We start from the raw sequence: 26,628 nt of genomic DNA, 5'->3' as shown, positions 1-26,628 counted from the left end.
ACAAATCAATCCTATATGTTAAGTTGGTAAAGCAATTTTAATCCATTTCGTAACTAACCGTTAATCAGTGCTGATGTGAACATTAGGGAAAAGGGTGGCCAGATGGAGCCCCCCACCGCCAATCGAGTCTCCCCTTCCCTCCCTCTGTTTTCGAATAGAGGAAGGGAGAAGGAGACCCAATCCAGGGTGGGGGACCCTTTCGGCCACCCTTCACCTCCACGAGGTCGCCAGAGCCTTCTGTTTGAAAACAGAGGCAAGAAGGGGGAGACTCAACTGGGGGTGGGGGGCCCTTTCGATCACCCCTCCCGGAGATGAGATTGGCGGCTAACCAGAAGGCGTTGTACGAAATTAACAGCGTTAGTGTTCACGTTAGCACCGGTTAACGGTCAGTTGCAGAATGTACTAAAATTGCCTTACAGACCTAACATATAGGATTAATTTGCCGCGCATGAATAACAAACTTATAAGACTCGCAGTGTAATTCTTCATATTAATTCATTAATTATTAAATATGGATTTTTAATAATATAGAAAATTATTAATTTAATTAAACATTTTGAGTTTACCATAATTAAATAAATTAGTTTTTGACATGTCCCAAGCCCTAATAAGTCGTTAATGGGTTTTACCTGTTGGGTCATGAAATGATATTAGGAATTTTTTGTCGAAATCCTATGAGGTTTGGGAAAGAGATATTATTTTACATCAAAACCCATTGCAAACTTATTAAGGTCTATAATTACCAAATTACCCTAAGAGTGTGATTGGTATGTGAGAATTTATCCACATTCCTAGGAATGTATATTTATTTTCCTAAGTCCCACCAAATTCCCACGTTTGGCTAGACCACTTTGTTTCAGCAATGGCAATCTACATTCCCACGCAAGTGGGGATGTAGATTCCCACCAGGGGTGTAGAAGGGGGGGGTTGTGAAAGTAGATTCTCGCCTAAGTGGTAATCTTAAATTTTTTTAATTTCTAATTCACGCTTCCACTTTCACACCTGCTCAGCCACAATCGTCATAGCTACCACCTGATCGCTATCATCCCAGCCACAAGCAATGTCATCTCAGACACTATCACCACTCTCTCATCTTCTTCTTTTTCTTCTTTCTGACCTCCACAAAAGCCACAACCTCAGCTTTGATTTGGGGCTTCAAAATTGAAGCTGTGTGTTTTGATTTCGAGGCGTAGAAGTATCAGGTTGAAGCTCTCTTGCTTCGATTGGAAGCCTAGAGGTTGAAACCCGCAAGGCCAAGCCACTACCATGCTGCCACCACTCCAATCATCTCAATCCCTAGAAAATTTGATTAATTTGGGACAAAACACTATCTTTTGTGCTGCAAGTTCCAGCCAATGAGACATTTTTACTATGCCAACAAGTTGTTATTATGAAAGAAGAAAAGGACAATAGGTTTAGTGGAGGGAGGAGAAGAGGAGGAGATGAATGACGTGAGAGGGCCATTTTAGAAATTTCACGTGATCTTTTATTATTCATTATAAATTCAAATATCATAAATATAATATTATCGATTTAGATAATAGTATACACCAAACATGGTAATGTAGATTACCAGTAATTTAAAAGGTGAGAATATATCTGATAGTAATGTGAATTACCAATGATATGATTCCTAGCAATCTACCAAACGTCACCATACATATGTATTTTCTTAACGCATTTTTTTTAGACAAAGACTGGAGGACTTAAGTTTTGTTTGGGACTGTGGTGGCGATTATATAAGTGTTTTTTTTTTATTTTAAGCGGAAGCACTATGTGATGAACTATTTTAAAATAATGGTTTGTTGATTTTAGCAGTTGAAAATGTGATTTTCTCCAACAAATTAGTAAGTGTATAAAAACTGCTTCTACTTATTGTCTATTTTAAGTATTAATTTTAAAAGATAGCTTGGAACTCATCAGTACCTGAAGCCTTATAAGAAGGCATATTAAAGGTTGCAGCTCGAATCACACCAAGAGAAATCGTCTTTTAAAGATTGGCCAGCCAATTGGAAGTATGTTCCGAGAAACCATTAGGAAAATTACTACTAAGCACTTCATCTTCCTTTGAAAAAGCTTCTTGAAATGTTCAAGAACCGAAAGCTTGAGGGCATCTTCATCCATCACCCACTCCTCTGCACTATTTTTTAGACTTAAGACCTTGACTCTTCTTTTTTTAAAGGCTACCTTAATGTGAAAAGATTTAGTATTGGGATCACTCAACTTCACCCATTCACTCTAGCATTTTTGGAACCAAAGATCTTCCTCATGAAGAAGAATTTCCTCGAATTCAGCTAGCAGCGAAGCCTCCATTCTTGACTTTGTTTGGGAGTTTTTAGGGAGGGAGAGGAGAGGAATAGGGAGGAGAGGGAGACTCAAAGGGAAGGAGAGGAGATGGAGGAGAATGAGAGGAAAGTTGTCTCCCTTATTTAGAAGTAGATAATAAGAAAAAGGCGAGGAGAAAAGTGGAAAGAAGAGAATGTTAATATAAAAGTCGAAAGAAAAAAGAGTTGAGTACAAGAGGGAGCAAAAAACATGACATGTTTACTTCGAGAAAAGTCTTTCCAATTTTTCTTTTCATTTTCTAGATTTATTTCTCTAAAGAAAATTTGAGAAATCATTTTTACAAATTCAAAATTGAGTTTTTTTAAGTGAGTTTGAAATTTGAATAATATATCTAATAATGACTGTAAACTTTCAATTAAAGGGAATATAATTTATTTAATAAAAAAGACAAAAAAATTTATTTTAGGCTTTCCTATTAAATCCAATTAAAAAAGAGAAGAGAATTGGATAATTAAAAGTACTTCTCCAAATTGCTTTGAATTTAAAAAATTAGAAAATTGCTTTTCCAAAAAAAGTGCACTTTCATTTAGGTATGTAGAATTGTAGATACATATTTTACAGTTAGAATATACACAGTATAATATGACACGAATAATACAAAACTAATTTTAACATTTAATTGTTTCTCAACACAATCTAGGCATAAGTATTGAATCGTAATATAACCCAGTTTACTTATTAAAAAAAATCTTAATAATATAACGGTTGAGCTAATATAAATGTAATCATTTCTTAACATTTTTTGGGATATTTTTAATTATTTTTGAATCGGCACCACCACGAGGGCACTAATGCCGACTATGTGTTTTTTTTTATTACAAGAGAGGTTATAAATCTAGTATAATGAAAAAGAAATACTAATAGCTAATAAATGGACACGGATAGACCCACTAGGTATCGAACCTCAAGCTTTTTGATTGTCAAGTGAGAGCGTGCGTCACTGTATTATACCTTATTTTGATACCATGTTATTATTTTGGTCAGATCTTGTGAAAGATGTATTTCCAGTGAGCACAATTAATTATTTGAGAAAGATAGTGTAAGTCTAGGGGTGATCGGTTCCGGGTACCCTATATTTTTCACAGTACCCGGACCCTACCCTGTAAGGGACATGTTTCAAGATTTTGGAACCGGACCCTACCTTGTTGAATCCTGGAACCGGAACCTGTATTATACCACAGGTTCCAGGTACCCTGTTGGAACTTATAAATTTTTTTGTTTCGCTAAATAAAACTGAAAATGTCACATATATAATCAGTAATCATGCCAAATAGAATATCAACATGGATTTAGATTAATCCACAACAAAAAAAATATGTTTCATCAATTCATCAACAAAATTAAACATCCATAATACGATTTCACACAACAAAGTGTCTCTGTTCTGATTCATTAGAGGAGACAGTAAATTTACTCTTTTATCTTTTTTATTTTAATAAATAACAGGTTCCGGATACCCTGTAGGTAGGAATCGGAACCGGAACCGATTTTCACCGGTTCCTAATTTTAATACCCGGAACCTACCATATTTTCAATACAAGCTATCCAGACCCTATCCTAACGGGTATGTTCCGACCGGTTCCGGGTATACTCGGTACCCGTGCACACCCCTAAGTGTAACACAGTGGCTCGCCCTATCGCCTGTTAATTGCGAGGTTGAAGGTTCAAATCTTATGATAAGACTACTTATGCCTCAATATTAGTTATTAAAATTTATATTTCATCGTATTATACTGATGGACCTCCCTTATAAAAAAAGAAGAAGAAAGTAAATAAGGGTTGTGTTGCGCAGAACAGAACAGCTTTTCAATGCATCTAATTGGATTGGGTTGAATCAAATCGAATCGAATAATGAAACTAATTTGGGAGATATTAATCCAGCACCAAGAGAGGAAGAGCTAGCTATAGCTAGCCAGCCATGACATATTGACAAGCAGAAAGGATCAACAGGATGGACGCCACTAGCTTCTCAAGTACTGTGGTGTAGGATTGGGACTGTTGTATTTTGTTTGTATCAGTAGGAAATCTTTCTATTGAAGGCCATAAACGAGCAGAGCTCCGACAGCACCAATACCAGCTACCAGTCCAATGAGGACCCCGATCGGAGGCAACCCGCCACCAATTGCTTTCCCAGTGTTCACGTCGTACTTAGCGAACCTCTTCTTGGGTGCTTGACACTGAGGACATGCATATGTATCGGGCTGCACATTAGAGAGGAAAATGGAGGGAAAAAAATTAACGCCAATATATACATAAATATATGTTCATTGAGTTAAGTTTCTATATGTATATGGAGATATATACATATATATATATATATATATATACACACACTTGCCTGCTCATCAAAAGGTTTCTGCAAGGTGTATATATATCCACAATCTAGGCAAATGTGGGTGGCTCTAGCCTGTGATTCAAGCCAAGAAGCAGAAGAGACCATCGATGTTAGTATATATGTTATTTGGAGATTTCACGTATCAAGCAGAAACAATGAAACAGAGGAGCTCGATCGCTGGCTGGCTCGCTCTTTTTCATGTAGATAGATAGATGAGATAGATAGATCGGTAGATAAAATTCTTCTTTTTTTTTTTTCTATTGCCTTCTGGGCCTCGGTCAACTTCCTTCCGAAACGGGGAGGAGCTGGACGCTTTGGCAGCCTTTTCACATCCACCTCCGCGCCCCTGCATCAACATTAATACATAGTAAAGTTGATGAGTTCATATTGATGGTTGCACTCCTAGCTGATTATGCTCAGGTGGTATAAATTAATTAACGACATCATTCTCATTGATCTCTGGCTGGTTCATCCCAGACAAACGTGACTGCATTTCTACAGGGAGATACCATATAAACCTCCATAGATGGATGGATTGTGGGATAGCAATCTTATTTGCATGCAATGCATGAAGTGCATTGTGGGATTGCACTATGAATTGGAAAGTACAAATGGACTTGATAGAATTCACAGGACAGTAGTCTCATCTCACGCCTAGCCCTGATCAAACAGCATTCTGGGGGCGACATTCCATTCCATTCCATGCCATAGAGAAGAAAGATCAATGTCAAAAAGTTCAACTGATCTACGAGTAGTTCTTCACGAGTTTTCAACTCGATCGGTGGATCCAGATTTTAGTGCTTTGCTAAATATTATGTATATCTATGTATGATCCAGCTCTGTAGAAACTCTAGTTAATAGCTCAGAGTTTCAGGTTCCGGAAAAATTAAGGAAATAAATACAAAGGGGAAAAAAAAGAACAGAAAAAGGAAGGGGAAAAGAGCTCAAAACTTCCTCGTGTATTCATAAATACGAGGCTCATAAATTATTATTATTATTATTATTATTATTTTTAAAAAGAAGGCATCGGAACGAAGTATAGGATCCTCGTGTTCGATGTGTTTCAGTTCAGGTACCCGAGGTCAGGATAAATTAACAAGCGTACGTGACAGGATGATGAACAGAAAATATGACGTTGTGAACTGACTACGAGTATAACCTGCTGACGACGAAGTCAACGGAATCAGGCTTTGCTTGGATGGCGGTTTTGGTAAAGCCGAGCTTGTCAGCAGGCCACAGCTCGTCTCCGAAGAAGCTGCTAGTGTAAAGCACCTGATCCCCAACCTTGAGCCCAGCTCTGGCTGCATTTCCTCCACCATCCACGGCCTGCTTATTTTGTAATAGTAAAGATTAAAGACGTAGCGTACAGAGCGAGACTCATTTATTTTCCACACCAAGCTCAGATAATGTTAACAATAAACATTACATATGGGCTATATATGTATAGATATAGCTGCTATAGGTAACTCACAGTGATGACTACGCCGCCACCGGGCTTCTGGCCCAGGGTGAGGCCGAGGGGCTTGTCAACCTCCACCTCGATAGTCTTTGAAGCGCCAGCGGCCCTGGCGGTGATCTCGAGCCCTCTAGGTCTGGGCGCTGCAGCTAGATTGATGCGAGAGCGGCTGCTTCTGTCAGCAGCGTAAATGAAAAACAGAGAGGAGGCACCCCTTCTGGCATCTTGAAGAGAGAGGCCCGGCAGGAATGCAGTTTTCTAGACCCGCCACAGGCAAGGGCAACAGGGATTATATATATATATATATATATATTCATATTATTATTGTTCAATCAATTAAAAAATTATAATAATTATGTATTTTTGCAGTGAAGTGATGATAAACAGAAAAATATTATTGGGCGAATTGAAATGGATGGATGGATGAAGATATTGATATTTACCTTGGCCTGGGCCTGGGCATGGGGGTGATGAGAGGAGGAGGATGATGGTTTATAATAAGTAGAGAAGTGGGAAGTGATGAGTTTTGGGGAGGAGGCGGATAAAGAGGAAGAAGCACCCGCTGTTGCTGCTGCTGCTGCTGCCGACATCTTCCTTCCTTCCTTTTACCTCTCGGTGAGGTGAGCAGAAGAGAACCTGTGCTGCTGTCCTGTTCAATTCTCTGCTCGCGAGGAAGAAAGGAAAGTGAAAAGGAAGAGATTTTAAAAAAAGAAAGAAAAAGAAAGAAAAAAAAGACTGGAATGGAGTTGAAAACAAAGCTTCGGTGGGGGAGAGGAGAGGAGAGCCACAGCCACAACCACAACCACAGCTACAGCCACAGCCACAGCCACAGCCACACGTCCTCGCTCTATGTCATCTGTGGTTGCAAATGCAAGTTGGCCGGTTGCTTGCTTGCTGATAGTATTAGTTGTCCCCTCCCTCCCTCCCTCCCTCCCTCCCTTGGTTTGGTTGTTCAGTGGTCACACACAACAATGGGCCCACAACCCATAACAATCGGAATAAAAGTAACAATTTTGTTTTCCATCATCGTACTAATCTGATCAATCTGATTTGATATGAGAATAAACACTGATATAGGAAATTTCTAGTATAACTTTGGGTCATCTGATCCTGCCCCCTTCCAGCTGTTAAATAGTGAGTGGGACACGGGCTTCACCACGTCAAACACGGCTGTGACACGGGTGTTACGGTATCCCAAGGTCACTGGTAACAGTACCGACATATATGATATTATAAAGTCAACTCGACTGGAATTAAAGGAATGGGAATAATTTCTGATTCAGCCGTCGACGGGCTTCCTGAAGAGAGGTACATCGAGCCCGTACAAGCAGAGTAGAGGTGTAAGGCAAAATGATAAAAATTCACAATCAGACCAAAACTGAAAAAGAAACGAGACCGACCAACCCAAATTTAGTAGTCATAGTATTCATATTATATTATTTCATAAACTAAATAAAACTGAAAATAAATAAAGCACTCCCCAAGGTCTCTAAGTTAGAATTCTATGATGTGTTTAATTTTAGAGTTGAATTTTGATTTTAATTTGATTGTAATGATTGCATTGTTGAATTATGAGAAAATGTGTGAAAAAATAATAAATAGTTGAGAAAAAGTAATAATTGTGTTGTTGAATTGTGAAAAATGTAATTGATAGTTGAAAAATTTTAATATTAAAAATTGTATCGAATGGTTAAAAATTTGAAGAAAAAGGAAAAAGTAATAATTGTATTGTTGATTTTTGTTGCGTAATGAGCAGAATTAAAGTTAGAGTTAACAATTTTTAAATATTTTTGTAAAACCAAACGGAGTGCTAAAATTTAATCTTAACTTAATTTCTTTTTTATCACATCACTTCATCTTCAAATATATTCACAACAATTTTATCATTGTTGGGATAAGATAGGTTCTTATTAGCTAGAGACAAGAATTTTCTTAAAAGAATCTAATAAGGTGTGTTTGGTTTTAGAATCGAGTAGAATTGAATTTTGATTTTAATTGAATTGTAATGATTATATTGTTGAATTATGAGTCTCGGAAGGACTCCTTGAGCTATTTTTAGGACAAGGGGCTTGTCAAGCTCTTGGCTTTGAGAAGGGCCTTGTCGAGGTCCTGGCTTTGGGAGAGGGGCTCCTCGAGCCCCTTCTAGGTCAAGCGGCTGGCTGAGCCCCAGTTTTGGGATGGCGGGGCTCGACGACCCCTGGCCATGTGTTAGGGGTGGGAGCCTCGGTTGGATGTTCGATGTTGTTTGGGATGATGGGCTTGTTCTGACCGGTTTTTCACCGGTCAAATCAGTAACAATATTTTTCTCTGTAGTCAAATAATAATAGTAATAGAGCCGGAAGGGAGGGGACGGGGGATGGCCAGTAGGTAATAAAATATAATACCAACCGGCACCGCTGCTTGTTCAGTGTTAAGTGTTCTCCGCCACCGCTCTCTCGCTCTCTCTCTCTCTCTCTCTCTCTCTCTCTCTCTCTCTCTCTCTTTCTTTTTTTCTTTATTATTATATGTATTTCTTTCCATCTCTCTCTCTTTTCTTCCTTCATTATTATGGTGTGGTGTAGTGTAGTGTGGATGTATGGATTTAGATGCATAGATAGATAGATAGATAGATAGATAGATGGACTGTCCTGCCCCGCTTTGCCGTAACAAAAAGTTTTGAGGCTATGGCGGCGGCTAATAGCTGGAAGAGCGGAGGTGGTGGGCTTCGGCTTGTTACCGTTGGGAAGAGACTAATCGCTAACCGCTTGATCTGCAACCCATCCATTCCAACTCCAACTCCAACTCCAACTCCAACTCCATCTGCTCTGCTGAGGATGATCCCATCATCATCGTCTTCCCTTTCTTACACTGCTAGTACTTCCAGGTAAAATATATATATATATATATTAATACATGAGTTAAATTGTTTGGTTGGTTTTAAGTTGAGCTGTGTAAGTATTTCCTGAGCAGATCAAAGCAGAGCAGAGCTAGGGAGAGAATGATTCTGTTAAGCTTCCTATTTTTAGTTTTAATTTAATTAATCCCTACTCGATTGATACTAATTGATAAGTGAAGATGTGTATGTGCACTGCTGGTGCTGGGTCCAATTCTGTCAAACAACAGAATAGAAGTCGTAAGTTGTTTGTAATAGAGTTTTCTGATTATTTTGGCATAGTTTTTTGGTTTTCGTGAATGGGTGCCGAGGCGGGGGGCCGAGAGCTGCCACTGTCACTGTGTTGTGTTGTTTGATAAGGAAGGAAGGACCCATCTGACCGTTCATTACTATTAATTAGCTAGTCAGTGTGACCATGACTGCGACTGTCACTGTGACCGTGATCGAGGGGATACGATGGAGAATCGCTTTCACTTCCCACTTTCAGCAACCCTTAATTCCTACCTTCATTTTCTGTATGTATGTGTGTGCCTGTGCCTGTGCGCGTGAGTGTACGTGTATGTGACCTTGCACTGCAATATACTATGTCATTGTCATTTGCTCAGACGATGTTGGTTGGTGTTTGCCATGTGAGGGAATCCCATGCGGGTTTACTCTTTTAAGTTCAGTTCAAAAGAATTTGATATTTTGCTTTACAATTAATACTGATCATGCAATCCATTCTTAAAACCAGCAACAATCCACTCCCGGAAGCATATGAAAAGAACCCTGATGATCAGGCCCCCCAACCTGTGGTCCTGGATGAGTTGATTCAGCCCGAGTCCGAAGAGTACTGGGCTCCCAACCCTCAAACCGGGGTGTTTGGTCCCACCAGTGACCACAGCAGCAACCCCACTGAACACGGGGAGGGTGGGGCGCACTCTTCACCTGAGGGCTCTGTCCTGGAGGAGGAAGCCTTCTTCCGTCTTACCAGTATTGAGGATTTGGAGAAGCCCGTCAGCCTCCCAGAAACAGAGGCAGAAGAATGAAGCATCACCTGATGGCGCTACATGAATAGGAAGTGCTGGCAGTAGCAGTGAACATGACTGCATCATCCCCCGGCACAGATATCCGAGAAAGCTACCGTTTATGATTGCTGTGCTTCAGAACGGTTTTAATTCCTTAGACGAACTTCACTTTTGTTTTTCATGTAGTGAAAAGAATTGGATCGAATGTGTTTGTCAGTTTCCAAGCTGATAGTGCATGAAACCAGGCATGTTTTCTTGGATCGGATCAATTGTATTATGTATGGGTAGCGCCTTTTGTTTGCATACATACATATATATATATATATATATAAAGCCTGAACGACAAAGTAGTGCTGCAGATTTTAAGTAGTCCGTGTTTATGAATGCACGTCAGGAGGAAAGGTTTTAAGTTAGTGGTAATGTATTATTATTGACAAGGGATCAGACGGATTAAGCTTCGATTAGACCACGCAACCGGCCCCTTGGAGTGGACCTACTCATGTGTCATCCTGTGTAATTAGTTAGTTGGATGTTGTTGAAAGCTGAACTATATATACGCCAAGAAGTAACGTTAAGGGTGCCATGGCCATGGAGAGAACTATGCTAAAGTAGAAACCATTTTTGGGATGGGACCCCACCATAGGAATCGGGAAGTGCTATTACTTGCATGCGGTTTATGCGGTATGCCTCTTGACTTTTATCTTATCAAGCAAAGCATATGATCTGTTGTGATCAGTTTCCTGAGCTAATTAGTCAGATGCAGGCAAGGCAGCTCGTGAATGCATACCCTCGCTCGCACGATGATTCTTTTCTAGCTCCTAGAAAAGAATGAATATTGTAACTAGATTCTTTCTGGTTTCGATTTTAGATGATCTAATCAAGGAATTAAGTGAGAGACACGTCGACAAGGAACTTTTTCCCAAGCTCAATACGATGCGAAGAGGACTGAGATGCAGTAGTAATTAAGAGTTTGCAGTCAGTGGTATGTACCTTGTTTGTTTTGTTATAGCCAACTTGGTACAATCTACATTAACATACAACCAACCAGTTCACTGGAAAAGAAGAACAAAAGAAAGCATCATTACAATGAGCTAATACCAACAGTTGTCACCATGCACCAACACCAGGGATTCATATAAACCCGAACAGGCAAAAACCAAGAAAGCAGCAGCCGAGCACCAAGATAGCCTTAAAGAATGCCGAGCAGCACCCTGGCAAAATAACCAGCATTCCTGAAGTGAAGGCAATGCCTAGCAACAGTGTCGAGATGTAAATGAGTGCTGCTGCTGATTTCGTGAAACGCAGGAGGAGGTGGTAGTTCTCCTCGAGAGAGACCACGAAGTGAAGGAATGCCGAGGCTGTGGAGCAGTAGAAGGCAAGGGCGTTAGCAATCAAGAATACCTTAAAAGCTACCTTTGGGGTGAGAACTGCTGTTCCCTGCGAGGTTCCTTGATCCTTATAACCTCCTGGAACTGTAAACCCTGCCGTGAAAGTTACTGTAGCTATGAGTACTGCAACCAGCAAGTGAGTCCCCGAGATATTCCTAAGACGGTTGTATTGGTTCCGCAACCTGATGTCCTTGTTGCTTTTATTTCTAGTGCTGCTTATATCATCCAATCTGCTGCTGCTGTTGCTGCTGTATAGGTTAGGAGAAAGATCTCGCTCACTATTTGAAAATTCTTCAATTTCCTCCACTTCGAGCTCAGCTATCCAGCTGGGATTCTGCATATCTCTCTCTTCAAAGATCACTCTTCGTAGACTTTGTCGACCTCCTGCTTGCTCCATCTTCTGCATGATCCTCGTCTGTAAAATTGTATTCATTCATTCATAAAATAAATAAATGTTATGACCCTATCACGTATCTGTTTTCATCGAACCAACCATCTTGTCAGAAAAAGCTAAGGACGACTTTTGTAGTAGAAGATCATATGTATTGTATATAATACCTTTCTAAGCTCTCCGATACCTGTGTTCGATTGAATGACATCAATTGCCTTCAGATACTCCTTGTTCACAACCTTCTTGTCAACTCTTTGGTCGTAAGTGAGAGTCATCAAAATGTTGCAGTTGCCATAAAGAGCAGCGAGATGCAAAGGAGTATTCCCATTATGATCAGGAAAATTGATGAGGCCCTCGAGTTTCTTTCTCTCGAGAGTGAATTTAACCGCTTTAGCTTTTCCGTTTGCAACAGCTAAGTGGAGAGCAGTCCTTCCCTTGTTGTCAAGCAACTCACAGATGTCTGGACAATGATCTATGAGCTCATCCATGACCTTTATGTGCCCTGCCTTTGCTGCTAGATGGAAAGCAGACATTCCCTCCATGTTTTGAAGGTAAGCTATCGACCTATCGACTTCTAGAAGATATTGGGTTGCCTCGAGATGACCAAGGTGTGCTGCGTAATGAAGAGGGGTCCATTTCTGTCCATCCACTTCTTTCACCATTTCTGGCCACTTCTCAAGCAACTCCTTAATAATATCTGAAAGAGTAATAACATAAAAAGAAAAAAGGCCAAATTCTGAGGCTAGATAAAGATCCCAAGGCATGCAATGGTTTGGTTTGCCATCAATTCACTGCAGATGTTCCTTACTAAGACTAAACTATATATATTTATATAAACCGGAAGCATTTCGGAAGCTGTCGTGGAGGGTACGTTCCTTTTTAATGCTCTCGAATTTTCTTTTCATTTTTTCAAAAAATGCAAATAAATTAATGTAAATATAGACATTACTTAACCATGAAATAAGTAAGTAGTACTAATAATAATAATATACTATAATATAACATATCATAATATAATTGTTCTTAATTCGATCTTATAAGCCGATTTATAAAGTATTTAAATAGGGACAGTTACTCACGGAACTTGAATAAACCAACAATATTATGAATAAGATGCATCGATATAATGACATAATAATGATCGGTCGAAGAATGCATCATATGTTTTTAATGAGAATATTGAATTGTCAAAATTTTCAAATGTATTATTATGATTATATTAAATTAAAGTAGAATTAAACGATGAAGCAAGGAATATATGATTTTCATCATATACATACTGTGCATGATTTTATTTATTAGTTTTCCCGTGCATTACACGAGCAACCCTACTAGTTTAATATATATATTCCACCAAAAGAGGAAAAGAAAAAAAAAAAAAAGGTTTAAGAGAAGAGGAGCAAATTGGAATTGCTGGTCATTAATTACCTATCTGTTGGGTTCGGAATCCCCCAAAACGTCCTAGTACATTTAAGAGAGAATCCCGGATAATGCGTCTTATGTTCTCCAAGGACAGATCAGGGACATAGTATTCTGACTCCCTGCCTGACAGGATAAGAAGTTGAAATCAACTCTCAGGAATTCTATTAGACGATCAGAGAACATTTGATTCTCTAATAAATTCAAACATACTGCAAAAGAAAAGGAGATGATCGACAAAGACTATCAAATCATATGATACGGGTTGTATATACAAGACTAGTTAAGATCGAGACCGACCATGGTGTGTACGAATTAGGGCCGCGTGAAGAGCAGTCATCCCATGTGTGCCTCTACTCGGTGGGGCAGCAGGTGAAGCACGCAATATGTGACGAGCAACGTTGAAGAACCCTCCTTCCACGGCCAAGAAAACTGGAGTTTCACCCGCAAGGTTTGGGAAGGTGGACAGCTCAACATCTTCTCTGATCAGCAACTCCACCAGATCAAAGTGACCATTTCTCACAGCGACATGCAGAGCCGTGTCACCCATCCTGTTCACGGTCCTCAGGACGTTCCTGTTGGAGCAGGAGCAGGCTAATTTGTCATGTCCCTGATCAGAATCTCGCCCACTATCTATTAGTAGTTGGGCAATTTCCAAGCAGCCAATCTTGGCAGCAATATGGAGTGGAGTATTGCCATCTTCATTGACAAGTTCCAGGAAAGACGGGTAGAGTTTGAGCACCTGGGCTGCAAAATCCTTTTGCCTGAAGGTGACGGCTATATGAAGAATGGTGTTGTTCAGAGGGGTGAGATGGCCGAGATACATCAAGTTGTCGGGTTTCAGCCGGGTGATGAATTCCAAGTCCCCCGAGGATGCAGCTTCATACAGTTGGGGGTCCATGGGTGAGGAACAATTGAACATCATACCAGAAGATTGGTCGTCAGAATATTTTCTGACACAGGTTATGATGTAGCCAAAGGAGCACGAAAACACGATCAAATTAACAGACTACTAAGACAAGCTTGAAAACAATCATGGCCAAGGACAATGCAGTCAGATTTTGGATGCCGCGAGATAGAATATATATATATATATATATATATGTGCAGAATATAAATGCAGCAGAGTGGCTTGGACCACCGAGGGTAAACCTTGGATGACTGAAAAAAAACCATGAAAATGTACGGACAGAACAGGCTTTGTTTTTTTTTTTTTTTTTTTTGGAGTGTGTTATCTGTTGTGTGTGGGTCTCCATTCCTTTCCAATGTTAATTCTGACCTAAGCTTTATTACTGCTAAACGAAGTAGAGCCCAAGACTTTTTTAGTCAACTGTGTTTACATGTCAGTTGTTATACTGGGAACTGGGTGAGGGTCAGACAATAAAAGCAATGAAAGCAATAAAAGTTGTTATATCGTTCAGATGTGGGACGTAATGAATCTCATCAAATAATAATAGGCATAATTCGATAGGGTGGCGGCAGCAGCAGTAATAGTAATAGAAATACAGGGATTGGAATGGAATCTTTCTGTATTGTATTGTAGTGTATTGGATTGAGTTTGAGTTTGAGTTTGAACAGAAGAGAAGCCAAGCCCACATCGTCAGAGAGGACTTCAGGGGGGAGCAGAGACTATCGACTATGACCATGCGCTATGCTGCCTCTGACTGCATGAGCATGAGCATGAGCATAATCTTCTCTTGATCGTAACATGGAAGGCACATAATCTTCCCTTGATCGTAATGTGGAAGGCATGGACCTGGCACAACAGCTGTTGGAGAGGAGAGGACTTGACTCGACTCGACTTGGTCTTTTTTTTCTTCATCATTTTGGGCCTAAGTCAGTCACTTGGTCCTGTTCAAACTTCCCCCCTTTCTTCTTATTATTTAAGAATATGATGAATATTCCACATCCGTTTCAACATCACCTTAATTTCCAGTTCTTTGTTCAGTATTTTCTTCCATTCCTTCGGGTTCAGTTTCCGTGAACTTTCGAGCTCAATCAAAGATTCCACTGCCCCAACAAGTAATCATCCTTTTTCCTTTTCCACCATCACCTGCGTAAATTGTATGTACGAAACGGCCGTAATTTTAAAAACAGATTAAAAGTTAAAAAACTGAAGTTTGCTCTTTGCTGATAAAACTGATCAAATAATATATAGTAGTGTCAGAAGAGAGAACTGAGTTAACAGCAGTACAACCTGAAGAAAATAGGACAATACAACTAACAGCGGAATGCATTCCACCTCCCACCCCCCCCCCCCCCCCCCCCCCCCCCCCCCCCCCCCCCCCCCCCCCCCCCCTCTCTCCTCCCCAGGCTTCAAGTAAATCTTTTAGGATGCAGTTCTTATCTTCCTCTCCCGAAAGCCTTCCACGAACATCCATGATACTGGCAATGTTGTTCTCAACTGAAGGGACCAAATCAGCATCTACCTTCTCATTCCTACCTTTCCACATCTTATAAACACGAGCTTGCCAGGCAAATTTGTACACTAGTGCGTGCAGGAAGTGACCTCCCATTAGCATGCTCCATTCCAAGGCCCAACTCACCTCCCCATTCCTGTCATCCACACTTCTAATTAGACCATTCATAACCACAATTCTGCTCCTCCATACCTCCTTTTTGCAACATCAAATCCAAAAGACAACTGTCTCTAGTTTCAGTGGCTGCAGCATAGGTAACGCAAGAATACCGCTAACTCCCCTTCCCTTCCCTTGCAATTTACATTACCCAACACAGACTCAGATGCTGCACAACTAAGACACTTTGCATCTATGAGCTATGCTCTTGCCACTGTCTTCCTCTCCTTTCCATGAATCTCGTACTTTATGCTTCATCCTCATAAAAGCACGACATGTCAATCAATACAAAGGCCGGCCTCAGCTCTCTCCAGTTAATCAAATACTCTGAAAACAACAGCCACTTCACGTAGTAAAGATTCGATCATGTAACTCTTAACAAGAATGTTTCACAATCTGGAGTCACACTCGATTCGCCTAGCAAACTTGAATAAGGTGATCTCCATATTGATTCATTACTGTCAACAACTCCAAGACAGTGACCTCTTCTGGTGAATCCATCGATGATGAAAGGGCATGCTGTAACCTCCCCCTGTTCTTTCTTGCCCTGAAGATCACATCATCTGATTCTGTGATGGATACTTGGAATTCTTTTACAGTGAAAGCCAAAGAATTCAATGTCTGATTGGCTCCTGAGATTCTTCATAACTGAGAAATTAATATGGCCTGCCAGCAACTGGTCACAACTGGCACACCTTAAGAGACATGTTGTAATGATGCTTACCCCCAACTGACACCACGTAGCAGAGATTCTGCTCATACGAGTAGAGTTGCCAATGACTCATAGGCACTAGCCTAAGCACTGAACACTGGCGACTGCTTGAAATTTAGTAACTTATAGGATAACAGTGAAACATACTATGCAGCACAGCTCAAGCTACTCTCACAGGAAGCAATACCCCTCACTGACTGAAAAACCCAAACTCTCATGTCCTCTTCTTCCCCTCTTTTAAGATATATAATAGCTAGTCTCGAGGCTTGAGCACTCATGTTTGGACCATCCAGAAATAATTCAACATAACAGGGAAGACCAAAGCCTCCGTTACCGTTCCCCCTTCTATGTTGTAACTGAGGAATGAGTTGCAGCTTCCAGAGCCATAACTATCTCTTCGGTGTTTCAAAATCTTGTGAATGCTAGCTGATTAGAAGTTCGAAGAACGCATCCAAGAAATTCATCATCTCCAGCAGAATCATATTGTCATTATCATGACTGGCAATACAAACTTTGAAGAAACCCGTCAGAATTTCCCTTCAGTTGATAGCTACAAATTTGTCCTTTCCAGATGACAATTTTAGGTGAATTTGGTACTCTCCAATTGCAAGGAGTAGAGAGGATGCAATCTATATACCCAAATTATACCAAGTGTCTGTTCATTTATTTCACTTTATACATGCATCTCCATGAACCTTGTCAAATTAAGGCAAGCAAGTTTCTAGAAACAGGTCACGTTTCCAGAAACACTTTGCAGTATCAACTCGAATAGTCTCCTCTAACCTGACATATGCACAAGGCAAGGAGCTAGTTAAAGTCCATGAAATAACATAGGCATTTTACGCAAGTGTTTCTAAATGGCTGCACGACGAAGAATGAAAGAGAACACCATGATCCTCGGGAATATTCTGGCACTACAGTCAATCACCAACTAGGAAGCAAAGGTAGAGACCATATCAAGTTCCACCCTGAACCCCTTAATGACAATAAATAAATAAAAAGAAGAAGAAGAAAGAAAGGAACACTAGAAGGTTGGTATGTGCAATAATATCTTGAATGAACATGCCAAAAGATGATACAAGAAACATGCTTGTAGATACTGATCTCAGACTTACAGTGCTTCTGTTCAAGGATGGTCAATGCAGCCTGCAGCAATTGCCTGGCCTTCCGATCTGGCGTGCATCCACTTGCCTCCATTTCCTTGTATATCTGAGGAACCTGAATTCAGCCAAGCAAAATAAGTGAACAGTACTTTAACACTATACAGGGAATAAACTAATTCCTAACATTTTAACTTTCGAGAACTCAACTAATGATAGAAGAGGCACACCACCTTTTCAAATTTCCGTGCTCTGATAAATGCTTTCATGAGCGTACTGTATGTGACTACATCAGGACAAATACCCTTCAGCAAACACGAGCAAGCTCCTCGCAATTAATAGTTATCGAAAAAAACATGATTGTTCATTTAAGAATTATCCAAAAGGAGTAAGGTTTTCAAAGAATGGGTCATGTAGAAGTTATGTTAAACAGGGAAACCAACAGAAGTAATTGACATTCTGTTTTCGAATCGATTGAGAATCGCGTTTATCATTGAAATCAAAGTTCTGCATCTCATGCCAGCAGAAGGAAGAAAACCTACAATTTCTTGCATGTGTTTGTAAATAGAGAGTGCCTCCAAATACTTTCCAGCTATACCGAATGCATTAATCAACACATTCAGCATTATTAGATTTGGCTCAAACCCTTCTGCTTCCATGAGCTGAAGTACCTTAACTGTCTGCTCCCACAATCCCTGAGCACACAGATTGAGATAACTATGTAATCAGATAACCTGGAAGGTTCTAAAAGCAACTGGTTACGGGTTGATTGAAATGGTAGCTAAGAGCGGAATTTATGTCAAACTCTGTGGGTGTAGGGTAGTTGTTGAGAGTCCAAATACTTTTCGAGGGGAATGGAATTCGACATCACGTCGAAAGAATGAACACTGCTATAAGTAATCCAGTCGAACCTAATCACGAAGCGTGAAAGGTGCTGGATGATACTTTATGATTTAGTAATAAGGAAGGATGAGGCAAGTAAGAAGCAGACTACCTGCTGGGCATACGCATTCGCTAAGACACAGTAGATGGTAGCAGAAGGCCGCAGCCCTTCAGACTTGAGAGCAGATATGCACTCCTCGGCATCCTGAAATTTCCCATACTGGCCATATATATCGACCAGCACGGCATAAATAGCCCCACTCTTTCCGTGTCCTCTGCATTTCATATACTCAAAATTCTCCCTAATCAGATCCCACTTCCCTTGCTCCCCGAGCCGGCTAATTATGGTAATGAAGATCTTGGGGTCGGGATATAACCCCTGTGCTTGCATCCGGGTAAACAACTCGACGGCTGTGTCGAGATGGCCTGCCTTGCAGTGCCACCGGATCAGAGAATTCCAAGTATTTACGTTTGGAGTGACGCCCTCCTGTTCCATTTTGTCAAACACCTCCAAGGCCTCGGATAATTCGCCATGCTTGCCGAAGGTATCAATGACGGCATTGTAGATGTGGTGATCAGGCACGACGACCATCTCCTTAATTTCCCTTACGAGGGCCATGGCCTTCTTCCACATTCCATTGTCCCGGTAAATAGCAATGACCCTACCGTAGACGAAGGAGTTGAGCTGAAAGCCCCGATGCGTCATCTCATTGATGACAGACCAAGTGTCGTCTAGGCGGCCAGCATTGACGTGGTAATCCAAGAGAATCTCGTAGGAGTGGAGATCCTTTTGGATACCTAAATCATCCATGACAGATAAAACCCTGGACGCGAGCCCAAGCTGGCCTTTCCTGAGGAATCCCCTGAGGAGGAGGTTGAAGTGGCGAAGGCGAGGGGTGAATCCGGAAGAGGCCATTTCCTGGAAGAGGACCTCGGCTTCTAAAGTCCTGCCGAGGGAGCCCAGGGTTTCAATGAGGCAGGAGTAAGATGAAGGGCTGGGAAGGAAGCCTTTGGCCTCCATTTGGGAAAGGAGAGACATGGCCAGGTCGATGTCCCCTGCTCTGCAGCAATCTCGGATGCAGCGGTTGTAGAGGACCACGGAGAGCTCCTCGTCTCCGTCGAGAGGAGAATATGAAGAAGGACTGCTAGGGGGAGCGGAAGTGGGAGGGGCGGGGGATGGGGATGGGGATGCGGCAGCGACGGTGCTGCGGGGGCGAAAGGATGGGTGAGGGGAAGGAGGGAAGCGGCGTTTGATGCGGATACGGCCGGAAGAGACAGGAGAAGAGGAGGAGAGCGAAGATGAGCCATTAATGGTAATAGAAGACGACGTGGGAACAGAAGGAGAAGAAGATAACATGACGGTCGTCTTCTTCTTCTTCTTCTTCTTCTTCTTTGGACAACGTACTGCAGTTGCAGTCTCACTCTCGCAGAAACAGAAAGAGGGTCGAGAGGGACGAGAGAGAGATTGAGCTGAGGTGAGCGCTGGACGGTAGAAATAATAATTGAATCGGTGGAATGTGCAGAGATATGCTGCTATCCATTACATCATAATGTACGCAAATTATGGGGCAGTCTGATTTCATGATTAAATTTTAGAATTATAATTTTAATTTTAATTATATTCACTGCACAATAAAAATACATATTTTTCGATAAAAATATATATTTCTTAAATTAAAATTTATAATACTATCTCATTTATTTTATTTCACGATCAAAATCAAAATTAAAATTAAAGTTACTTTAATTCTGAAATCAAACGCCCTATAATGTACACCAACACACACATACATACAACCATCCATCATTTTATGTAAAAAAGAAATTTGCTAAATTCATCCAGTGAGAGTGACAGCATTTCACAATGACACATACAACCAGAAAGTAGAAAAGGACAAATACACACTCATCATCCAATTCCAATCTTTGGCGGCTGAACTTATTTCAAGCATCCTATCAATCATCGTCCTTTTCGTCCTCCTTTTCCTCCTTCTGGTCCTGCTGTCTTCTCCCTCCCTCCCTCCCTCCCTCCCTCCCTACAAAATCAAATCAGTCTTGCTACTCCGATGATTCATCAGCCGGAGAAGGAATTCTGCGGAATCGAGCAAAGTATCGAAAATAGGATGTTTCGCCTTTATTTGCAGGTTCCGATCTCTTCCGCCTCTCTGAGAATCCTTTCCCAGACAGAGAATCATGTAATGTCCCCATGTCCATCTCCTTTGGGATGCCACTGCTCTCTTTTGAGTATCTGCTGAATCAAATCAAATGAAAGTGGGATCCACATCTTCATATTTTTGACCAATCACATAGGACAAGCTTGATACATGGAGTTCTTTTTCGCAGAAATCTATACGGGAGAGACCAAAATTTAATCCCCATGGCATCAAAAGGGACAAGGAGAGGGGGCGATTGTACCGCTCACGAATGATCTTGAAAGCTTCTTTATTAGCATAAGGCAACCCAGTTCTCGGATCGCGGTACCTACGCGCCAAATTAAAGATTATCCAAGTGTCAGATAGTTCTTCCATTCACATTTCATCAGACTTTTAGGAAGACGGGAAAGGACAAATAATTTTATAAAGAATCAGAAAATCTCTTACTTGGCTGGCAATCCTGTAACTGCGCATATAGCCTTCTCAGGATCTGAGAAAAGTTAGTTCAAACTCTTTAAGTATAAAGTTCAATCTATTCCAAAAGGAAGATACATTAGGGCAGAGAAGTTTGTATGTATTTTCCAACAGAGAGAATTACTAATTTCCCATTTTTCAACTCAAGCAACAGGATCTAAACGAGGTATTGTTATTGCAGGTCTAGGAGTCGTAAATTATCATAAAGCCTATTCAGCCATCCTAAATATCAGCAGCCAAAAAACTTAAAAAGGATGGTCAAACTGCTAATTGTGTTATTGTAACTACTCTGTAACCTTCCCAATCAAAGCCACGAAATATTTAAACAAAATAAACTCCGCGCACATCTTGTGTTAGAATTGGATGTTGTCACATCTGAGTTAGGAAATTCAACAGACTCAACAACAGCAGTCACCATTAAAAATGATGGTGGCCTTAGCAGAAAATCAAGTAGCATGTTCGTGCAACCCAGAACCACGTAACTGATGTGAACTCATACATTAAATGTTAATAAAATGGAGAGAGAAGCACTAGTGGAATCAACAAACATTGACTAGGAGTTGTGTGAATCTCGGACTGAAAAGACAAGCCTTTGCTAAATTGTAAAAATGAGCAACCTGCAAAGAAAGTCCAGAATAACATAATTCTATAAGTTAGTTTATGCACAGGTGTGTATTTGTGAAGTAGATGAAACGGAGACAGGGCTCAGAGGCTTGCCATCTTTTGATATATATCGTATTTGTGGACCACTGTATACAGCTTTATGCACAATTGCTCGTTTCTTAACCTCCTCCTCCCTTGCTAGTACACGCTCTAAATTTCTTAAGTTCATGATCTCTGTGACATGCAATACATGCTAACTCAGCTAAGACTCTACAAATGTCATGAGACGATTCACGACCAGTAAATGGAGCTAATTTCAAGGTCAAGTTTCTCCAGAGGAACCTGTTTGGGCTGCTTCCAAGAGCATCTCTTCTTGGCTCATCCTCTTTTCCTCCCCTTCCTTCTTTCTTTTTATTGGCTGTATTAAAAGACAACCAAATTGCGTTGACGTTATATCACCAGACCAAGCAGTTGCTTGACAAGAATCATAGCATCAGACAGAAGCTAGAGACTGCAAAAAGGGCATCCCCTTCCCCTAAGAATTGTTTTCCAATTTCTTGAGATTCCAGTCAAACAATCCTAGAAAGTTCTCACTGAAAGTACTAGTGTGACCCACTTCCCAATAGTACTAGCCTCGAAATTAGGTGCCAACGCTGGAACAGTCTGGCCATATCAGTTTCCTTTTAGAGTTAGATTAGAATGCTCAAAGCTTAGCAATGTTAGTATGAGCGACGCTCCTTCCTTTGATAAAAACAGATATATTTATGGAGAATGATGTATCACAGACAAATGTGTAGCATGCATGAAAAGATATGAATATGCTACATCTCCTCAAACTGACCTTTGCTGTTGCTTGCAAAGCAGCACGTATTGCATCTCTCTCAGCTTGCCTGACAATGACTGAAGTTCTTGTAGATTTCCTCACTGTTCTTTCAACTTCTACATCTTCCGGAACATCTTGTTTCTCCGTTTGAGGAGACTGCTCGGGGGAATTCTCCTCCTTGGAGGTTTCTTGTAGTTTCGAAAGGACTTTCTGTTTCTTCTTCTTCTTGTTCTTGTTCTTGTTCTTTTGGGCAGACTTTCCTGGAAATATTAATCTCTTCTTTACCTGCACTCTGTTAAGGAATCTAGTCATTTGAATTTGAATCAAGGTATTGCAATCTTCGATCAATTTCAAAGGAGAGGAGAGATATCAAACCTGTCCTCAGCATCATCTGCAACTTGTTCATCTGGCTCAGGCTCCTAATACATCATTTGAAATAAAAACACGAACATGCAGATGGTGGTTATGAATAAAAGAAATAGAATGGGCGTAGGTTGAGATAACAAAACCAATATAGGTGACAGGTAAATACTCACATCTTCATCGAAGTCACTGTCAAACTCATCAGCAATCTCGGGCTCTTCTTCATAATTATCATCATTTTCTTCCTGATGGGCAAAAGGTTAGCAGAATCAGCCACTTTATAATCTATTGGGGAATGTGACGTCCCAGACCCACCGCAACACCCGAAATGCGAGAACGTCAAATGAAACAAACAGAAACTGAATCGTGTACACACGGCCAAACAAAACAAAGAGAGAAGCACGAATAAGGTCCGCCGGAGATAGATAGCTAGCAAGCAAGCAGGCCACAAAGAAGACATAGAATTAAGAACATCAGTCAAGAATAGAAAAAGAAAGAAACGAAGCAGAGCAGAGCAGAGTACATCTTTAAGAGCTTCCTGGTTCCAGAACAACTCATCTTGCTCATTCTCCTCATCGAGCAACTTGGTCATCCTGCAAATCTCGCATCATAAGTTTTCGCAGAAGAATCGTAATTTCCCATTGAACTCGAGAATGAACTGATTAAGTTGATGGAATTGGGTTTGCTGAACTCGCCTCTTTCCTCTCGTGGCTCGAGAGGAGCGATCGAGGAAAACGGGAGCATCTTCGTTAGGGGCCTCCATGTGCGTCTGTCAGATTCCACAGCTACAGGGGGCGATTGGGTTCGGTTGGGTTCAACTTACGAGCCGGTTGCCGCCGGAGAGCCACTCCCTGTATATCGGCCGCAGCGGCACGGGAAGGGAAGAAGCCCTTCTCTGAATATCGGCCGGCCCGCAGTCCCTCTCTGAAATTTGGGCGGATTGTCAGTTTGGTCCTCAAAGAAATTTAGCCACCAAGATCGCCCTTGAATTAATGAACTCAATTTCGCCTATCAAAATAGTCCGACTTTGACCTGAACTATAATTAAAAATGAGTGAATCGCGATTTCACGTCATCATCATTTATATATTAAAAAAAATTTAACATTCTTTTATTGAGAAATATTTATTCACTAAAAATATATATTCATAATATTTTTTTATTTAATTTATATAGTAGAATATATAAACTATATTCACTTATAATCCAAGTGAATATGAATATATATATATAGATAATAAACCCAACATTATATATATATATATATATATTATAGACATTATATATAGATGCCGTTTGTTACTATATATATATATATATAGATAGATTATAGTGGACTATATTAATGAATAAGAAGAAAATTTTCATATTTTTAATTATTAAGAAAATAATTTGCGTGCATATCTTATTTCGAAATTACCAAATTATAAGAAAAATTCAAAATATAATACATTTACTAATTTGAGGATGAAAATGAAATATTCATATATGGTGTTTCGTATTATATTTTCTTAACTCATAGTATATAAAATCTTATTAATTGTGATATATAGATAACTACGAATTTCGTATTCTATTTCCTCTCTTCTAAGTTCTTTCTAGAGGTTTTTCTCTCCCTTCGAACTCTAGTTCCATGCAAACTTATGCTTGTACGCAATTTATCGTTTTATTTTTACGAGTAATCGCACCATAGTTGAATAGATTTAGCGTATTCACCTAAATTCACGTAGTTATACTTATATTGTTTGAGGAAAAATTCAATGTTGGATTTTATGAGCCAATATTAGAGATAAGCTAATTATAATTATTTAAATTATATAATGACTCTTCTATCAGTAAAAATTTCTTTTCATAGTACTTTTGTTAGATGATTGTTATATCTTAAGTTTTTGAATTTTAAATATAATATAAGAATGATCTACTCGATATTAATTATTGTTTTTTTTTATCTTTGTTTAAGAATAATTTTATCTTGCCAAATTGGAAAGACGATGTTTTTGTTGAACTAAAAATAATTTTTTAAAATGTATACTAAAATGTTAATAAAATATATTTTTAAATCTAGAATATCGCACCGATCATCATCCAGTGATAGCAAAAAAAAAAAAAAAGAAGAAGCTTTTCTAACTCATTAATATTTTGCTGAAGGCAAGTGCAAGAGGTTAAAGGCCAATCTCTCTCTTTCTCCCTCTCCTTCCCTCCCTCCAACACAGGTGAGGGCTTCTTGGCTATCAACCTCTTCCAGTGACCTCATCAACGAGGAATGTCGCTAGCACGGAGCCTCTGCTTGATCTCCCCTCTTCCAATTTTCTTTATTGGGAATAATAAAAAAATTAGATTTTTGAAAATAAGTGTAATTTTGTTGAAGTATCGCACCGGTCATTATCTAGTCATAGCAAAAAAAAAAAAAAAACTTTTTCTAACTCATGAATATTTTGCTGAAGGCCAGTGCGAGAGTTTAAAGGCCAATCTCTCTCTTTCTCCCTCTCCTTCCCTCCCTCCAGCATGGGTGAGAGCTTCTTGGCTGTCAACCTCTTTTGGCGACCTCGTCAGCAAGGAATGTCGTTAGCATGGGGCCTCCACTTGATCTCCCCTCTTCCAATTTTCTTTTTTGTGAATAATAAAAAAATTTTATTTTTGAAAATAACTGTAATTTTTGCAACGCCATTACATGCGTGGAATATTATGTCATCTTTTTGTTACTTCAAATTAATTTCGCATTATTTTAATAATGAAATCAAAATTTAAGGATGATTTTGGTGGCTATTTTGAGAATAAACTAGTGAACAGTCCAAAATTCAAGAATCATTTTAACAATATATGCATTAAGTTGTGCAACCACTAAAGGGTTAATTATAACAGGAGTATAAAAAGTTTGTCAAAAGTAACACTTTGGTACAAAAAAGAATTTTGGTGAAAATTTGGTACAAAAAGTTCAAACTTGTTTCAATCATGTACACCCCATCATTAGCCCCTCATATGCCATTAGCTTTGAGTGACGTGTCTGATGACATTTCAAACTACATCTGACGTGGTACTGATTTTAAATAAAAAAAATTCATTTTTTAAAATTTTAACTAGAATAAATAAAAAATAAAAAAAAAATAAAATGAAATTGAAAGAAAAGAAATAAAAATAAAAAAACTCTATCCCATTTGCTATGTCAGTTCTCTGTCAATCTTCTCTCTCCTCTTAGCCTTTCCTTCATAGTAAGTCATAGACAACATTGTCGAAGCTCGCCTGGACCCCATCTATTGTTGAAACCTTGTGTCATCAGAAGCTCGAAACCTCGTGTCATCGGATGCTTGACGGATCCATCTTTCTCTCTCCATTTTCCTCTCTCTCTCTCTCTCGATTGTTTTTTTTTTCTAACAAACTTTAGAGTAAATCGGGGGCGGGGGCACCCTGCCGATGACCTTACCCCCCCCGACAGAGCTCGGCACTAGGGTTTGAGCCTATCATTGAGCTCGTTCATGGGGTGGGGTCACCACCTGGGGCTCACCCACCCCAACACTGGGTCTCTTAAGAGATCTGGAAGTTTCCTGATCTCTTGAGAGATTTACCCAAGATCTCTCTAAGAGATCTAGGGTCGGGTAGGGGCATCACTACCGGTGATCCCACCCCCAATTGAGATCCCTGGGGGGTTCAATCAAGGGGTGAGGTCCCACTAAAAGTACTTCTACCGCTTGATGCAGTTGAAATTTTTTTAAAAAAATATTGAATTTTGGA

The 26,628-nt window shown here is 40.0% G+C and overlaps 5 protein-coding genes and 1 long non-coding RNA gene across 13 annotated transcripts; 1 reads left to right on the top strand and 5 right to left on the bottom strand.

Annotated features, from left to right (window-relative positions):
• Positions 1 to 4,130: 4,130 nt before the first annotated feature.
• On the bottom strand, positions 4,131 to 7,050 carry LOC116197756. Its single transcript, XM_031527992.1, has 6 exons — positions 6,581 to 7,050; positions 6,153 to 6,395; positions 5,841 to 6,007; positions 4,946 to 5,027; positions 4,685 to 4,753; positions 4,131 to 4,547 (listed from the first exon to the last, which is right to left on the bottom strand). Exons 1-6 carry the CDS (start codon positions 6,725 to 6,727, stop codon positions 4,377 to 4,379), a joined length of 879 nt encoding a protein of 292 aa, XP_031383852.1. The 5' UTR covers positions 6,728 to 7,050; the 3' UTR covers positions 4,131 to 4,376.
• Positions 7,051 to 8,581: 1,531 nt separating this feature from the next.
• Positions 8,582 to 10,321, top strand: LOC116195382 (late embryogenesis abundant protein At5g17165-like). The gene is made up of 2 exons (XM_031524542.1): positions 8,582 to 9,000; positions 9,743 to 10,321. The coding sequence occupies exons 1-2, from the start codon at positions 8,801 to 8,803 to the stop codon at positions 10,035 to 10,037; spliced, it is 495 nt and encodes a 164-aa protein (XP_031380402.1). The 5' UTR covers positions 8,582 to 8,800; the 3' UTR covers positions 10,038 to 10,321.
• A 641-nt stretch (positions 10,322 to 10,962) lies between these two features.
• LOC116194071 (ankyrin repeat-containing protein At5g02620-like) lies at positions 10,963 to 14,115 on the bottom strand. The gene is made up of 4 exons (XM_031522784.1): positions 13,515 to 14,115; positions 13,224 to 13,358; positions 11,963 to 12,492; positions 10,963 to 11,819 (listed from the first exon to the last, which is right to left on the bottom strand). The coding sequence occupies exons 1-4, from the start codon at positions 14,113 to 14,115 to the stop codon at positions 11,148 to 11,150; spliced, it is 1,938 nt and encodes a 645-aa protein (XP_031378644.1). The 3' UTR covers positions 10,963 to 11,147.
• A 302-nt stretch (positions 14,116 to 14,417) lies between these two features.
• Positions 14,418 to 15,459, bottom strand: LOC116195383. Its single transcript, XR_004154631.1, has 2 exons — positions 15,412 to 15,459; positions 14,418 to 15,267 (listed from the first exon to the last, which is right to left on the bottom strand). It is a non-coding gene; the product is annotated as an uncharacterized LOC116195383 (long non-coding RNA).
• A 1,127-nt stretch (positions 15,460 to 16,586) lies between these two features.
• Positions 16,587 to 19,998, bottom strand: LOC116195381 (pentatricopeptide repeat-containing protein At5g42310, chloroplastic-like). 7 transcript variants are annotated; one of them, XM_031524536.1, is made up of 5 exons: positions 18,597 to 19,995; positions 18,145 to 18,297; positions 17,836 to 17,907; positions 17,618 to 17,720; positions 16,587 to 17,433 (listed from the first exon to the last, which is right to left on the bottom strand). In XM_031524536.1, the coding sequence occupies exons 1-5, from the start codon at positions 19,839 to 19,841 to the stop codon at positions 17,423 to 17,425; spliced, it is 1,584 nt and encodes a 527-aa protein (XP_031380396.1). In that variant the 5' UTR covers positions 19,842 to 19,995; the 3' UTR covers positions 16,587 to 17,422. The 7 variants fall into 7 exon arrangements, with proteins under 7 accessions (XP_031380396.1, XP_031380397.1, XP_031380394.1 ...); XM_031524537.1 differs by having other exon boundaries at positions 16,587 to 17,285; positions 18,597 to 19,994; XM_031524534.1 differs by having other exon boundaries at positions 16,587 to 17,720; positions 18,597 to 19,996.
• A 258-nt stretch (positions 19,999 to 20,256) lies between these two features.
• On the bottom strand, positions 20,257 to 23,882 carry LOC116194645 (SWR1 complex subunit 2). 2 transcript variants are annotated; one of them, XM_031523506.1, is made up of 11 exons: positions 23,596 to 23,882; positions 23,424 to 23,493; positions 23,074 to 23,145; positions 22,913 to 22,956; positions 22,556 to 22,829; positions 22,057 to 22,132; positions 21,829 to 21,948; positions 21,660 to 21,728; positions 21,085 to 21,127; positions 20,900 to 20,965; positions 20,257 to 20,735 (listed from the first exon to the last, which is right to left on the bottom strand). In XM_031523506.1, exons 1-11 carry the CDS (start codon positions 23,661 to 23,663, stop codon positions 20,543 to 20,545), a joined length of 1,095 nt encoding a protein of 364 aa, XP_031379366.1. In that variant the 5' UTR covers positions 23,664 to 23,882; the 3' UTR covers positions 20,257 to 20,542. The 2 variants fall into 2 exon arrangements, with proteins under 2 accessions (XP_031379366.1, XP_031379367.1); XM_031523507.1 differs by having other exon boundaries at positions 20,257 to 20,732; positions 23,596 to 23,881.
• Between the last annotated feature and the right edge of the window lie 2,746 nt (positions 23,883 to 26,628).

Source organism: Punica granatum, chromosome 2, assembly GCF_007655135.1.
Source record: "Punica granatum isolate Tunisia-2019 chromosome 2, ASM765513v2, whole genome shotgun sequence".
Classification (NCBI taxonomy): domain Eukaryota; kingdom Viridiplantae; phylum Streptophyta; class Magnoliopsida; order Myrtales; family Lythraceae; genus Punica; species Punica granatum.
The sequence above is the reverse complement of the archived record's forward strand: the minus strand, read 5'-3'. Positions and strand labels throughout refer to the sequence as shown.

Excerpts from the sequence above, each read along its gene's own strand:
- LOC116195382 (XM_031524542.1), top strand. The coding sequence starts at position 8,801 with ATGGCGGCGGCTAATAGCTGGAAGAGCGGAGGTGGTGGGCTTCGGCTT. Across the intron at positions 9,001-9,742 it reads TACACTGCTAGTACTTCCAG|CAACAATCCACTCCCGGAAG; the intron begins GTAAAATATATA and ends TCTTAAAACCAG.
- LOC116197756 (XM_031527992.1), bottom strand. The coding sequence starts at position 6,727 with ATGTCGGCAGCAGCAGCAGCAGCAACAGCGGGTGCTTCTTCCTCTTTA. Across the intron at positions 6,396-6,580 it reads ATGCCCAGGCCCAGGCCAAG|AAAACTGCATTCCTGCCGGG; the intron begins GTAAATATCAAT and ends TGGCGGGTCTAG. Across the intron at positions 4,754-4,945 it reads AGTTGACCGAGGCCCAGAAG|GCTAGAGCCACCCACATTTG; the intron begins GCAATAGAAAAA and ends CTTGAATCACAG.
- LOC116194645 (XM_031523506.1), bottom strand. The coding sequence starts at position 23,663 with ATGGAGGCCCCTAACGAAGATGCTCCCGTTTTCCTCGATCGCTCCTCT. Across the intron at positions 23,494-23,595 it reads CGAGCCACGAGAGGAAAGAG|GATGACCAAGTTGCTCGATG; the intron begins GCGAGTTCAGCA and ends CGAGATTTGCAG. Across the intron at positions 21,128-21,659 it reads TCACACAACTCCTAGTCAAT|ATCCTGAGAAGGCTATATGC; the intron begins GTTTGTTGATTC and ends AACTTTTCTCAG.
- LOC116194071 (XM_031522784.1), bottom strand. The coding sequence starts at position 14,115 with ATGGACCCCCAACTGTATGAAGCTGCATCCTCGGGGGACTTGGAATTC. Across the intron at positions 13,359-13,514 it reads CCTAATTCGTACACACCATG|AACTTCTTATCCTGTCAGGC; the intron begins GTCGGTCTCGAT and ends AGAGTTGATTTC. Across the intron at positions 11,820-11,962 it reads GTATCGGAGAGCTTAGAAAG|ACGAGGATCATGCAGAAGAT; the intron begins GTATTATATACA and ends ACAATTTTACAG.
- LOC116195381 (XM_031524534.1), bottom strand. The coding sequence starts at position 19,841 with ATGTTATCTTCTTCTCCTTCTGTTCCCACGTCGTCTTCTATTACCATT. Across the intron at positions 17,908-18,144 it reads ACAAACACATGCAAGAAATT|GGTATTTGTCCTGATGTAGT; the intron begins GTAGGTTTTCTT and ends TGTTTGCTGAAG. Across the intron at positions 17,721-17,835 it reads GAGCACGGAAATTTGAAAAG|GTTCCTCAGATATACAAGGA; the intron begins GTGGTGTGCCTC and ends GGCTGAATTCAG.